Here is a 15,594-nt window from a genome sequence, read left to right on the forward strand (position 1 = left end):
GGTTATCTTATTTTAATTTTGGGCCACCTACTCTATGATACCTTGGAAAGGATGAACTTCCTGTGCATTCATATGCAGGTAAGAGACATACACAGCCTTCAGCAGGAATTTTATATATATATTTTAAACTGAAGCTAGTTCAGCTTGATACTACTAGAATATAGCCTTCAAGGCTTTCTGAACAGGGCTAAGAATATTCAGGGTGATAAATGTGACCTCCACGAAGTCAGTTAGCTTTTCCTTATACTGCATCATCAGCTGCTGTGACGGTGGTAACCCAGATTCGGCCCTGTCTTCAGGAGTCGGCCCATGCAATCTGTGGCCAGATTCTGCAATGCAGGAACATGTGCTCTTCTATCTGGTGAGAACCTCGAGAAAAAGGGTGAAAACCCCTTTTTCTCTCCTCCATCCATCCAGCAAAATGTGGGCCAGCTGTAATTTTTTCTGTGACTATTCCAGTTCTTGCTGTTTGAGCTACTCAGCTGCTTTTGACCAGTTAGAAATCAAATAATCAACATCAGCACAAACAATACTCAACACCTATTGCTTTTGGGAAGAGGAAGCTTGGAGCATCCCTGGAGCAGCTACAGGAGTTGGGCTCCCTTTCCCAGCCCCAAGCCATGGCAGGCTGGTCCGAGAGATGCTCACCTGGCTGCCACAGGGCACTGCGGGAGCTGCTGACCAGCTACTGAGCTGGGGAAAATGGCGGAGCTGTGTTTGATTTCTGCAAAAATGCCAATTTGTAACTGGTATTTTAATTCCTAGGAAACATAGCAAGTTGGTGTAATCTCTGTAGCACTTGTCTGCTATTTAATATAACAATATAATAGCACTCAAACTACTTAATACACAGACATGACTTACTGCAATAGAGAAAACATGATTTGCAGCTGGAGAAAAACTCAGTAAAGCTCTGACCCTTTATGACTTTTGGGGCAGTAATGCATTATTTATAGAAAGCATCATACATTGAATTCTGCCTTTGAAAGTTAACCAGAGCAGGCCAGAAGCAGCACCACAACCTACAGACTTTATCACACAGATAGGCATGAGGACTGTGGTTTTATTACATATGTAATTCATCTGTCCCCATTTGTAGCCCATGAAGGCAACATTATCACTGCACAACAGGAAGATTTAAATGCAGGGAGAGGACTCCAAACTAGGTATGGGGCAACTCCTGTGGCATTTCATTGCCCAGAGAAATCACCATCGCCTATAGGTACCTTTCTTGACCTTTTAGCTGGAAGAACCTGTTATCGCCCACACCTCTCACAGGTTTCCAAGATAGGGCCCTCAATGACCTCTTATAGAGAAGTATGCTTTGTTCAATTAGTCCAGCATGTAATGCTGTGTTCTCATGAATTTTGGAGCTACTCTGATGTGCAGTAAGGCAACTGAGACTTAATTTCATTATTCATCTCAATATGTTCCTGTTGTATTCAGAGAACAGACCATGGGCCCTCCTGTGGCTAATTTAGCACCTGCAAATCCCCATGCTTAAAGCCAAAGGCTGGATAACCTGCCGAATGAATCTGCAGGAACTACGCACAGGTCAAATCATCACACTTGCTGGGAAGGCTTTTTTTTTTTTTCTTTAGAAACTTTGTACACGCTTGCCTGTCTCAAAAGGAGAGTATCATGTCCTAGTTCTCCAAGACCAGGCTGTACCCAACTTTAAAAAAAAATTTAATTCCTTCTGACAAAATCCGAGCAGAATTTCAGGGAAAGCAATGTACCTGGAGGATGTGGGCCACCCTCAGACTGAAGCTGTTAACAGCTACCTCCTCAGCTGCCATGGAGCATGCACTGAACTTAAGCAAACACAGGCTATTTAAGCTAAAATATTGAAGAAGTTCCAAATGAAGCCTTCTTCAGCTAAGGCAACAGACTGCACTGATATGAAGACTGATCAAAAAGCCATTCTACTGTTCCCACCACAAACACAGTAGCTTCTAGAAGTCTGAAATAAATATTTAAGCGCAGTAAAATTGAAGACTTTGTCTAAATTTGCAAGATGCTATCTTCCCTAAATCAGATGATGCAACAGTTTTAGAACTGCTTAGCCTTATCAGGTTACTCATTCTTACTGTTTGCAGTCTTTAAGATGCTTCAGACTTTTGTAACCATTACTGCAGATAACAAAGCCACAACATGAACTTGCATGTTTACCCTGCCCCCTCCATATTTTGTTTCAAATTATGAATTTCAGCATCTTGGAAGACAATGGTAATAAGATTCTGTACCTTAAGTGACATAACCGTAACACACGCTTATGCTGCTTTCTTGGTACAACAGTCTTGCTGTTTTTCTTCAACTGTATAACCCAGGCTGGAAGTCCCTCTAAAAGCTGATCTCTCCAAGTTCAGTTTCAGATTTTTTTTTTTTTAAACCACTGAGTATGCATGACTGAGTATTTTTTATGCAACCATAACAACTGTCCTTTTCAAGACAGATTCCTGCATAATGTGCACAGAGAGAATCCAAGGCAAACATGACTTGATCTTAAAATTTTAATAGTAAAAAAAGTGTAAAACCAAACACACCGCTGAAAACTTATCAGTAAGAATGAGAATTTAAGTGTTCAAATTCAGAATAGTGCAAATTTTCTTCACTCCCCTCCCCACCTCTTCCAAACTTAAATCACTTTGGTTAAGATACTCAGAAGTATTGGCAAAAAAATGAACTTTTGACTTACGTTTTTGGCTGCATTGTTTCTAACACATACAGATTTAGTTTCAGTCTTTACAAATAAATCTTAAATACTTGTCTATCAATCAAATATCCGTAGAGATCACTGTCATCTTTACTTACATCTGGTTTTGCAACATTTTGAAATTGGTTATAAAACTGTCTCCCCAGCAGGTAGCATACTTCTTAAAACAGCTGAGCTGATTCAGTCCTGATCTGAGGACCTAATTTCTTCAAGTAGTCCTATAAAATGTGATTATTTAGGTTTTAAACATTCGAGGAAGGATCTTATACCAATAAAATTACTCTTGATTTACACCAAAGCAAGATTAGAATTGGGTCTGCTCTGTAGTATAGACTTTGTGCTAAACTTTTCCTGCTACAAAAAAGCACAAGCAGCAGTTATAGCATTCCCTTAGAAGAGTGAAAACAGCCAGAACACTGCTACCTGGCCTCAACATCTTTTTCAATGTGTCAGTCTTTAACTGATGCCTCTAACTATATCTGAAGCCATGTAAGATTGGAAATGAACACCAAAAAAATTTGCGTAATACAAAAAGGCAAATCCATAAAAGTTTACAAGTACACCATAACCACAAAGTTGGAGTATTGCTAAAAATTTGGGTTCAATGAAAGATACAACAAAACTAGCTTTACTAGTTAAATAAATTATTGCTCCATTTGACTCCATGCAGCATTGAAATGAACTCAGAACCCTTTTCTCTTTAATCTCTCGTAAGAAATGATCGATATTGAAGAGAACATGAGGCTCAGATTTACTGTACATTGCACTTCAACTTTAAGACCTAATACTTGCTATTTAGGTCTCCTGTGGTCTAAGCTATCAAATGAATACATTGTGCTCACCAGAACTAAGTATTAAGAAACACCAAATGTTTAATGCAGTGACATAAGCACTTTTTTTTTTTAAGGCAATCACAGATTGCAAGTTCTATAGGGTTGTGAAAAAACAAGTAGTGATCTCTTTCAGAAACTGAACTGAGAAAACAAGCTGTTCGCTATTCTTCACATACAGTTTAAAATCACATTTTAGGCCCACTTCTGTTTCCAATCATTTCAGACAAAACCCCGACTCAAACAGAACCAAGATCAAGGACACCTCTAGGAGGAAACTGCAAATCTAAGGAGTTGGGGGCACATATGCAATGGCCAAGCAATGGCCTGCAATGCATGTTTTTTTTCAGTGACACCAGACATTTAAGACACCCAAGACCTCCTTCAGTGAGATACTGAAGCATATGTCTAATATTAAGCAGGAGTACTCACACACACTTAAATTTCTTACTGAATTGGGGCCAGAACTTGATTCTTGCAAATCTAGCCGCAAGCTTCAGAAGTAATGAAATTTCCAGTCAGAATTTCTTGATAAAGTTCATGTTTGAAAAAGATTGTCTCCCGTGTTCACCTATCATACCAAAGCAATTTAGAAATTCCAAAGTAAGTGACTTCCAACCTTTCATCCCTCCAACCCTCTCCACCGTCAAAGACAGAAACTTAATGCAGCATTACAAGTAAGGGCATGATTCCTTCATAAGACTCCTAAAAGCATTAGTGCAATGCCTTTAATCTGTTTTGATCACTCTTATTTTTAAATAACCCTATTTTTTAAAGATTTGGATAAATACTATTCCTATTAAACCATACTTCATCATTGTTAAGCACCATCAATCTACTTCCTTTGGGCACTGATACAAGAGCTTGTAATTAAATTTCAGTTTCAAGGCTTTAAAATTCGGCAGCTGCTTCAATAACTTACATTGGAATCTAATACTTGGAAAACTGCCACTTAGCCTGAACAGTTGTATGCAACTTGGTGTTAAACTCTTCCAAAGAACAGCCATACGCAAATGCTTATGCAGTAAATCAGGGTAAGATTTCAAGATAAGCAGTTAATTTCACTTGGCTATTCTAAGAGTGGATTAATATTTTTTTTTTTCCACAAGTCATTTGTGCAGTGAGCCCACAGAGAGATTATTTTTTCTAAATAATCTTCAATTTAAACCAGGAACACATCTTCGTAATGTTGCTTTCACACTGGCACCGTGCTCTCTTCTTCAAAGATTTAGTCATTGTGTGGTTTCTCTGGAATACCCTATGGATAAAAAACATCAAACACATGTTATGTTTCAATGCCATCTGGTAAGTGACTACATTATGCAGTATTTTCAATGATTAAATAGTCAACTAACTTCAGTTAGGCTTCAGACAGTGACCTAGCAGACATGGCTTCTTTTAAAAGCTCAAAAAGGACATGCTCCTTAACTGGGGGGGGGGGGGGGGGGGGGGGTAATCACTATGGGTCTGTGCTGCCTCAATTAGTGCATCTGATACATCCATCCACCAATCGCACTGCTTTTTGTAAGACTTTGTTAGCTTTCCTCCCTTTCTCAGTTTATTTCTTAGCAGAAGGTATACAGTGCTTCAGTTAATGGGCATTAATTCAGTTTTTTTAACAGCCCTCTTTCAAACTGTCTTCAGGCATAAGTTACTTTATTTTCCAATCAAAGCCTGGTATCAGATAGAGTTACTCATTTCCTCCTAAGTCCCTTTTCTAGTGTGAAACCCTATAGTATGTCAGTGTAAGAAATTTAACCAACTTTTCTTTAAAACAAAGCTTGTAGTATGCTCTTCTCATTCTAGAGTCAAAACACAAATGTATTTGCCAGTATTGAATGCATTCACAGTTCTGCAGCCTCTAGCAGTAGCAAAACCCAGATATTTGTGAGGCCCAAGTTCTGAATACCACCCTAGTTTACCAGATGTTGAGAATGATGGTTACAACTCAAAATGAAGTGTTGCTACCCATTTAACCCAGCTGATGAGCACTGACTAAGCAACTTTAGGTATCATAACATGACCAGCAAGAGCTGATGGCAGCAGCAGCACCTTCACCTTTTCTTTACAGAAAAGGTTGGATTTCATCCTCAAGCTGGTAGCAAAAAACCCAAGAAAACACACAAACCCCAAATCCCTCAGGTAACAGCAGGTTTGCTTAAAGGTAACACTGCACTTTGTTACTGCATGTAAGCTCACTTGAAATCCAGTGATTGAAAAACAGCAAGCATTTCGCAGCTAATGTTTCTCAGGATGGGAGGGGATGTCTCAGGGACACTTCTCATTCTACTTCTAATTTCTTTTCTAACTGCAAAAGCTAGACAGGGGCTGAGAAAGCAGCAAGACAACTTCACTCCACTACAGTAATTTCTACAGGTGCCACCTTGTACTTTAGACATGCCCAGAAAATATCTACTGTTTGATCTGCTACTGTCACATGCAGTCAAACAGCTCAGGGACTACCAGAGAACATAGCTACAAAAATTAACTGTTTTATTCAGGTTTAGTTTAAAAAAAATGCAATATTGCATCTTCTTGCCACATTTGCAAAGGCTGACAAAACAGACTGATGCTTTTGGGTCATCTCTATAGAAGAAAGACCTAGTTGACTGAATGCTACCATTCTATTTTAGAAGTGGAATTCTTTGAATTTCCAGCACTGAATGCTTCACAGTGACTTGCAGAAGGGTTCCTACAAAAATGCTGGGCTTCTCCAAGTTTTTCCAGACTAAGTAATGGTAATGTAAAACACATAAGATACTGCTAGATAACCAGGATAGAATGCTTTGCCTTGCCAACTTCCCTCTTTCTTTGTAAGGAAGATGACAAGATTGACAGGCAAGTTGCAGGCAGGAGCCAGTCTGATTTTAACTACATTCAGGTGAGATGCCAGGTGAAAAGAAGTCAAAGGAAAAAATTAAAAATCCCATGTGCCTAAATTTCAGCTCTTTCTTCTTTAAGGCTCCCTTCCTTTGCTTTCTAATATAAGAAGCATCGCAACTGGAAGTACTGCATATGCTAATGTGAAATATATAACTGTAGCATATAAATTACTATACTTTTATTCTGAGATGCTGCTTGCAATAGCAAAGCTTAAATAAAACTAGATTAATATATCTTTTTCACTTGATCTGAGTGGCAAATTTTAAAAGAGAAATTATACCCTTTCTCCCTCCCTACATGTAGTCCTAAGAAGAAACACACACAGATAGGACGCACCACTGGGATTTGAAGGGGGAGTAGTGAGCTTGTATTTTAAAGAACCTGAGAGCAAACCAAAATTGACTATGAAGTTAAGATTGTGACCATGGTCCTGGGAAATCTGTAACTTGGTATCAAGTCAGCATGAAAGAAAAACCTCAACAACAGGAGTAGATTTGCCCCATGCTTTTTTTTTTTTTTTTAAACAGCCTTTTCTACAAGAGGTTACTGTTAACTTAGTGCAACTGAGAATCAATCCTAAAGAAATTATCTTTAACGTTAGCCAGTGGTGGTCAAGTCTTCCCCAGCTTGTTCGCAAGCCTGTCCACCCACAGCATCGAATTCAGACTATCCACATTAGAAGTGCATTAGCATCCATCCACTGGGTTAGCAAGGCTAGCCAGAAGAGACAGAAAGCTTGTTCCAGGCAAGACAGCTAGCTTTAGACTCATCCTTTTACTCATTTGTGGTTCAGTCCCCAAAAGCAGCTCTCCCCCTTACTAAACAGTTCAGAGACTAATATTTCAGGAACTCCCAAGTCTACAAATGCCCTTACTTCAGTAAAAATCAAAGGCACCTACACCACAGCAGCCTTAGAGAAGTTAAATACTTGAAGGATGTTTTCCAGGATAAAGGACTTCTGTAGCAAAGACGACAGAAGTTAAATCAATACAGTATTAATTATTATTATCCATCAGTGTCAGAACACTTTTCACAACCAAGCCTTAAGCTGATGTGCAAGCACAGAGCCAGGTTTACTCTTAAGTACACTACGAGGAAATAACTACTTAAGAACCTAGCAAATGAGATGGTAATTTATGCTATACTACCCCATATACAGAGTGATACTTGAACTAAATCTTAAGTGACCAGAAGGAGCATATTTGATTCTAGAGTGGTGGAATTTAATGCTATATAGGGACATTTCCTTTCATCTACATAACAAAAATGCTTTGCTGCGTAAATAGAGAAAGTCCATCTGTGTCTCGGTTTTCTAGCTTTTCTCTTCAGTTTTACATGTTAATTCAAATTACTGATGGAGCAGGAGTGATTAAGATTCTCAGAAGTGGTGTACTGATTCCAGTCTTAATTTAGGCTGTTGCTGGAAAAAGTTAAATACAGAAGATGCTCAAACACTTACTAAGACAATTCCCACTCCACTGGCAACACAGGTTGTATGCTTACGTTTCAAATCTTGGGAAGGTATCTATTTACCTTTGTCAATTTGTGAGTCATACCCTTAAAGGCATGGTTTGTTCTTGGACTAGTAACAATGGGAGGTATTTGGATTGTTAAAGGAAATGCTAATTATACAGTAATTACCATAGCCAGCTGGCGTCCTATGTTTCCTACAGTCACACCTCCTGAGAAAAATATACATGGAAGCCAAGAACGGATGTAAAGAAAATCTGGGGATGTATACCTAGTAAACAAAAGGAAATAAATTAGAGACAAGTTATCATCATCACTTTACATACTGTTAACAAGATGCTACAGAATTCTCTCCCTGGGCCCAAACAGTAGCATAGGAAAAGAAATACGGAGACCAAGCTAAGTCTGTTAACTTAACAAGCTTCTAAAACCCATGTCCTAGCCAGGAAAGTTTAGATATTCTCTCTCCTGAGAGCCACTTAATGATATACCAAGCCAGAAGTAGTTCAGTTTGCTGAGCTGTTACCATTTCAACATACATCCTAATTTGTCTGCTCCCCACCCTCTACCCCCAGTTCTCAATCAGATCATTTGGAACAACTGGACAATTAGCTGCCTTAGGCAAACAAAATGTTCTATTACAGTAACATGCCAAGTATATTAATAACTAGCTTCCAGTGCTTGTGCACCCCTGTTTTTAGTTAAGACATGAGAGTTGAAATAGTATTTTAAAAGCATAACTTACTGATAAACACCATTATATACAAGAAACTGGGTTATCAGAGTTGCTACAAAGGCTATTGTAATGCCAAGTCCGAGACCACTTCTTGAACGATCAAATGTCCACCAAAGACCCAGTGATAAGGCTGCTAGAGTCAGGGACAGCTGGACGTTGTTTGCAAAATCTAGTTTCTGGAAAAAGATGTTAAGGACAATCCTTTTAAGTCTGCAGACATCCTGCTGCTGAAACTGAACAAGGGAGAACTCAAACTGAAAGTGAGCATAATTCTATATCTCTAAATACAATATGTTAAGGATCTGGTTTTCAGACCTGCTGAGCAATCATAGCTCTTGTTGACTTTGACTGGAGTGTGACTGCAAAGGCAACACCAATTTTTGTCATACTGAGCATCTAAAGAATATACTATATTGCAAGATATTTAACTTTTATGGATTTTTGCCTCAAGTAACCTAGTTATCCCTGCTGATTTAGGTTTTCTGCTTAAACCATCATAATCCAACACAAAGAACACTCTTACTGAACAGTTCAGCATACCTCACCAGTTGATCATGTTAACTATCAGATGTAGACAACATACAGATTAAAATAAGACAACTTATACTGTTACGCTTGGAGTTAAACCAGACATACTAGGACATCTATCCCTCCTCCCCCTCCCAGAACGCACCCCCCCCTCCCCCCTATTTTTAAGTGAACTGTGTTATCTGTCTTAAAGTAACTATTGCAGTATACTGCAGGTCTCACAGAAGTTTACGTCTCTGCCAGTAGCACCATCCTTACCTTTGTAATTCTCCCAGACGTGAACGGGAGAGACTGTTTCACAACAACAGACTAAGCACATCAAGCAACAATGTAAACTAGTTCAAGGATACAGCACTTGCATGGTTAATGCCAACGAAAACTGCTATACATCGCATTACGCTGGCCCACTCTCTCTTGAATTTGTGTGGTTCCCCAAGGTGGCTGTCAATGCAAGGATACAGCAGGCCAACAACAGCTGCAAGAGAAGTAACACTAAATATTAGTTTGGCAAATAAGTACTTGACAAAGTAGCGAGGTGCTTATCATGCTACTGTAAGCCTGATGGAGACAGTTATTACCTCCTACTTCAGAAAAGAAAAAACCCTCATTCTAAAAAGCAATATTTTGTTTGAACCTTTAAAGCAGAGATGTATACTGCAGTGATAAGGTATCTGACTTCAAGCTCCTTTTCTCCTGTGAGCATATTATCATTTGACATCCTGAGCACATGCTTGTTTTGTACCAATAAATAACAAAGCATAACAAAAGCTTAATTATGGTGAGGAATGGAATATGTGTTTATTACTCACATGCAGGGCAGGCAGTTTTATGAACTTGACTCATTAGCTGCGAATCAGGCCCTGAATTAAGTATTTGCCTGGACTCAAAAGTTTCTTGGCAGAGATGCTTTCCCTCCTTCTGCTGGGCTGCAAGTCAGCCTAGGCTGCTATCCAAATCGGGTGAATTTTGATACCAAACAGAAGCAGAGCGGAACTTAAAGAAGCACCTGCCATCAGTCATATTTATGTCAGGGAAAAATAACTACTCACACTATTAACCAGACAAAGTTTTTACCCTCATATAGCATTTTCTCAGCCTTATAAGCCTGCAAATTGGTTGCAGAAGAAAAACATAAGCTAGTGTTAGCTCAGTTGCTAGCACAAACACTAGATGAGTTTCATTCTTCTAAGCCTTGCAACTCCATGTGTTGTCACCAACTCCAGGGTCAGACATGCTGCTCTAACTGTAACATCTGTGTGTGTTTCCTTTCCTACCCTCTTTTTTTCCCTCCTTAAGCTCCTAAGAGGAATAACTTCTATATTAAGAAGGGTACAAGACATACCATCCTAAGACAGACACGTGATCTAATGCTGAAACAGCTTCACTATTTTGATGCCAGTTACCAGGACTTCTACCCTACGATAACAGCTAAATGCCAAAGTTTAATCCAACTGTGACAGGACTGTGAGAACTCTCACGGGAGCATACCCCGTGGCAATCTCTTTTTACTATGCAGTTTATCATTCATTCAAGTTTATGGTTTATCATTCATACTCCCTTACTATGAGGTACGAACAGCACACGACAATATCACTGCATTAAAAAAAAAAAAAGACCCATGCAAGAGTTGTTTTAAGTACTTTCAATTCAAATTTAAAAAAAAAAAGGTTACAGTGGGTTTATTCCCTAAGATTTAATGCCTTTTTAATCCCCCCAACCCTTCATCAAGGCCTTATTTTGTTTTGGCAAGGACAGGAGGGAGTTATTAAGGCTAGCGAACCGGGGTAAGAGCTGCCTGCTGTGCCGACCGCCCGGGTTTCCCGGGGTGTTTCACTCTGCAGGTGTCCCGGGCAGCGGCGGGCAGGGCGCCGCCGCACGTGACTTCCTTGTTTTCGGCCCAGCCCCCGTGGCCAGTTCGCGCCGGCAGCCAATGGCGAGCGCCGCCCGCCACTCACCAGTTCGCCGGCAGCCAATGGCCGGCGAGGGGCGGTGACGCAGCCCCACCCCGCCCACTCGTGCCCGGCTGTGGGGCGGATGGAGGGGAGGGGGTGTGTGTGTGTGGAATCCCGCACGGCACTGACACGGCCACCGGAGAAACGCGGGGGCAGCTGCGTGGGGAGCGCGTGTTTCCGCGCTCACCTCCGCGCCGGAGCTGCTCACTGGCACTTCCAGGCCAGTGCTGCGGGGAAAAAGACACTTTACTCACGCTGGGAGTGCACCAGCTCAAACCCCAAACAAGCCCTCGGACACGCGGGAAGGGCGTGGGCGGCTCTTGCACGTGGATAATGCTGGAGCGGGCAGGCACCCTTCCCAAAGGGAGAGTTCGGATCGCACACTGCGTGATGGAAGCACTAAGCTCCCACAGGCACAAGTCATGCATTCAGCCCCACCGCCACCTCCTCCTCCTCCCCACGGGGGAAAAAAAACCCCAAACCACCCCACTCGCGGAGGTCAGCGACTCACCTGCTGCTGTCCCGCAGCACGGGGGCACCCACCAGGCGGAGGAGAAGAGGGTGGAAATCACTTCGTCGGGGAACAGAGTCACGTTCCTCTGGATCTGCAGCAAGTTCAGCACCAGGGCCATGAAAGCACCGACGACGAAGAGGACCACGCTCCTCTGCACCAGGTGTTGACTCAAGTTCAAGGTGCTGCGGCCGGTGGTGGTACTGGTGGCACTGGTGCTGGCGGTGCTGGGGCTGCGTGCTCCGGGACCCACCAGCGTCAGCGAGGGGCTGGAGACGGAGGAGCTCAGCATCTCGCCCACCTTGGCGGCCAGCCCAGCGGCCGCGTCCCCCAGCTGGGCGTTGTGCCTTCCCCTGGCAGCGCAGGAGCAGCTCCAGGCGCAGCTCTCCAACCTGGGCATTGGCTTCGCCCGAGCCCTGGAACACCCGCACACGGACAGCCCGTCAGAACACGCAGCGACGGCTCCGCTCGACCCCCCCCCTTACCCACCACCCGCACCCACCGCCGCCTCCCTCCGGCATCAGCCGGGCTCCGGAGCCACCGCACCGGGCGAGCGGCTCAGAGCCCGGCAGCCCTGCAGGAGCGGGCTGACCTGACGCACCCGAGCGGCCACAGGGCCGGGGGCCGCGCTGCCTCCGCCTGCCAGCGGCGGAGGAGTCCCCGGCCCCAGCGACCCGAGAGGCTCGGCCCCGGGAGGGGGAGGACCGGGACAGGGACCCCGCGGCTCCCGTCAGACCCGCGCTGGTCCCTCTGCCCCGGGGACGGGGTTCGCTTCCCGGCTCGGGGGGCGTAAAACCGCACCGGGGGCGCGGGCCTCCCCTCCCTCTCACCTCAGGGGGCCGCGCCCGCCGCCGCCGCCGCCGCCGCCGCCTCAGCCTCAGCCCGTGGGGGAGGGCGACCGGCCGCCGCTCCTCCACCGCCACCACTTCCCTCCCGGCTCGCCGCCGTCCCGCGCCCCGTGTAAGGTTTATAAGCCCCCAGCCGCGGCTGTCACGTTACCCGCCGCCGACCTACCCGCGGCCGGAGGCAGCGCCGGGCCCGCCGCTCCGCTCCGCCACCCCTCCCCTCGGGCCGGGCCGCGACGGGCGGGGCGGGGCCGGGCGCGAGCGCCGAGCGCGGGAGCCGCCGCACCAGCCCGGGCGCCCGCGTCCAGTCGGGTGAGGCGCCGCAGCCAATCCCGGCCGGGCGGCTGATATGACGTGCGGGACACACCACCCGCCTTCCCCCCCCCCCTCCCGCCCGTACCGCCGCTGACGGCGGCAGGACCGCGCGGCGCCGCCGCCGCCCTCCCCCCTCCTCCCCCCCTCCCCTCCACTCGGCGCCGGGGCTCTGCCAACGGCGGGCGGGGCGGGAGCGCGCGGAGGGCGCGCGCCGCCTCGGGGCGGGAGCCGGGAGCGCGAGGCGGCCTCGGGGCTCTCCCGCCCACCGGCCGCTGAGGGGGGGATGGGGGGTGGGGGTGAGTCCTGAGGGGAGCCCGGCGCCGAGCTGCTCCCGCCGGGCGGCGGCGGCGGTGGTAGTGGTGGTGGCGGTGGCGATACTGGTGAAGGTGGTGGCGGTGATACTGGTGGCGGTGGCCGCCGCAGGCCGGCCCTCGGCAGCTGGCCCAGCCCGCCATGGCCGGGTTGTCGTCCCCTTGGGAGGTGGCAGTTAGTCACGGGGGAGGTTGAAGGCGGCTGCCGCGGCGTCTCCTGAAGACGAAGGGATCGGTGATCCTGGCTGTCGTCATTGGCAAACGACGGTGTCGGGAGATCCCGGCAGACCCGTGGCTCTGTGAGAAGATCGTGCCGGACCCAGACACTTGCATCGGCGACCGGCCGCGGGGTGCGCGGCAGATCCCAGGCTCCTCACTGCTACCGTCGGTGCTGGCAACCTGAGCAGCTACTCCGCCAGCACCGGGAAAGCCCGGGTCGCAAAGCTCCCAGCCCAGTGTAGCGTCATAAAAATACAGTTAAATGCAAGTTGACCCTCTGGATTCTGCCAGGGTCTGGAAAGTGGCCTAGCAGAGATGGTTAACAGCGCGGGCGGTACATCATGTTAGAGTTCAGCACCAAGAGTTGTCTCCAGAGCGGGACTCAGCTGCTAGGCTTCTTTTTTAAGATGCCAGTTCTCCAGGACACATTGGATGCTAGTGTGTTGATGCAGTAGGAATAGTTGGATTTCTTGTTTATTTAGCTGGCCTCGCTGGAGCCAGCACGTCTTTTTCACCTGAGGTATGCCCTCTTTAGAGTTGGAAAGAATGTAGCACCCCATCGCTTCCCAAGCCATGCTGCTGAGGATTTAAGAATAGTTGCTAGCCACACCCATGATGGGCAGAATGATGGTCCAAATTCTTGGACCATTGATGTTCAATGATGGTTCATTGATAGTTCCAGTTGTCTTTCATCGATGTGTTAAAAGTAACAAATAAAAAATACAGAATCAATTAAAGATATGGGAAGAGGCAGGTCCTCTGTATCTCATAGAGAGTAAAATTCATCTGGGATATGGCTATCCCTTCTGATCTCTGCTCAGTTCCAGCTGGAATGCAAAGAGTTAGGATAGCTGAGCCTGCTGAGCAACGTGCCTTTGGACTGGGTAGTTGACTGTCTTGGTGATGGACAAATTGTTAGTGCCACTGTTGGAAGTGACAGAAGAGCTTGTTATTTTTCTCTTAATACCGACTAGCTTGGGATCAGCCCAGCCCTGTCGCACAGACTTTACTGCTGGACCGTGGTATATGTGTCCTCTGTATGTGGAATTGTAAATATTCAGTTTCCATTGCTGTTTTATCTCAATAGTGTACCGAAACAGCTTTTGGTTTTAGTCTCGTACGCTAAAACTGGTTGGATTCTTCTGTCAGATTTTTTAAGACGTGATTTATTTCCCTTTCTTGTTTTCATTTTTTTTTTTTTTCTGCCCCAGTGGACCTGCACTATAAGTTTGCATTAATTATTTTCAGAGAAAACAGTCTTAATATATTGTCAGCATTTTATGGGTTTCTCTGCAGAAACATCTGATTTTTTCCAGGAAATCACATGCAGACATAACACTTCCCTTCATGGCAACTATGTACGAGTTTTGAACTGACACAGGCAATTTATCTGTATCCTCGGACTGCTAAGCAATACCTTCGGCAGCTCTAAATAAGAGCTAGAACTCATTCCCTGGGAAATTTTCTTTCTTCTTGAATCACTTTGAGATTTATCAACAGGACTGTGGATCTGAGATAAAACGACCCATCTTTGTAAGAAATCTCTTTCTGGAGTTGACCTATGGGAGACAAATATCATTCATCCTTGCTTGTGCTACATCTCTACTTTATTTGAAAAGATATCTTTCTGTATTAAAATTTTTTTTCCCTGAGTCTTACCCATATTCTCAGTGTCTGGGCAGAGTTTGCATTCCCTTGCGCTGCGTCTGCTAGTTTTCTTTCCTGAAAGAACCTCTTAAGTATTTTTTTGTAGCCTGTGTTTTTCCTTTCCTCATGGGTATGTCTCTTTTGCTACTTCCTGCAGCATATTTTATTGCCTTTTTTTCCATATTCATACTGAATACGGATATGGTATGGGTATCCATATGTTCTTCATAATATCATGTGGTGGTGCCCTTCTTTCTTCCAGGCTTCTTTCAGAGAGCAGAGACCAACTTCTGAGATGGTAAAACTTGCTGCAGCTTCACTAAAACCAGCGGAATCAATACAAATCTACACTAGTTGAGAAACTGGCCCTAAGCATTTTTTTCCTGAAGTTACCTGCTTAGAATAAAGGTTAAATGCCCCTTATGTTCGTGTTGCTTTACAGTCATATTGCTTTACATTTCCTTTTAGAATCCTAAAATGGGTTAGGCTTCTGCATGCTTTGATCTATGCCTGAAATTTTATGCTTAACAGTTATTTCTGGAAAGAAGTGCTCATGTGTCTTTGTAAGATTAATGACATCGTTATTTTTATCTCATTCCTTAGCAAAGACAGCAGAATCTGGAAGTACTCA

General features: G+C 44.9%; 1 protein-coding gene across 2 annotated transcripts; it reads right to left on the bottom strand.

The window, feature by feature from the left end:
* Positions 1-2,495: 2,495 nt before the first annotated feature.
* On the bottom strand, positions 2,496-12,749 carry INSIG1 (insulin induced gene 1). Of its 2 annotated transcripts, none has more exons than XM_052806879.1 (6): positions 12,641-12,749; positions 11,627-12,042; positions 9,514-9,638; positions 8,645-8,811; positions 8,071-8,170; positions 2,496-4,804 (listed from the first exon to the last, which is right to left on the bottom strand). In XM_052806879.1, the coding sequence occupies exons 2-6, from the start codon at positions 12,024-12,026 to the stop codon at positions 4,775-4,777; spliced, it is 822 nt and encodes a 273-aa protein (XP_052662839.1). In that variant the 5' UTR covers positions 12,027-12,042; positions 12,641-12,749; the 3' UTR covers positions 2,496-4,774. The 2 variants fall into 2 exon arrangements, with proteins under 2 accessions (XP_052662839.1, XP_052662830.1); XM_052806870.1 differs by lacking the exon at positions 12,641-12,749 and adding an exon at positions 12,457-12,559.
* Between the last annotated feature and the right edge of the window lie 2,845 nt (positions 12,750-15,594).

The sequence above is a fragment of the Harpia harpyja genome, chromosome 1, assembly GCF_026419915.1.
Source record: "Harpia harpyja isolate bHarHar1 chromosome 1, bHarHar1 primary haplotype, whole genome shotgun sequence".
NCBI classification, from domain to species: domain Eukaryota; kingdom Metazoa; phylum Chordata; class Aves; order Accipitriformes; family Accipitridae; genus Harpia; species Harpia harpyja.

Coding starts and splice junctions, on each gene's coding strand:
- INSIG1 (XM_052806879.1), bottom strand. CDS start 12,026: ATGCCCAGGTTGGAGAGCTGCGCCTGGAGCTGCTCCTGCGCTGCCAGG. Junction 9,639..11,626: donor GTGCTGCGGGACAGCAGCAG/GTGAGTCGCTGA, acceptor CTTCTCTTGCAG/CTGTTGTTGGCCTGCTGTAT. Junction 8,812..9,513: donor GCATTAACCATGCAAGTGCT/GTATCCTTGAAC, acceptor ATCTTTTTCCAG/AAACTAGATTTTGCAAACAA.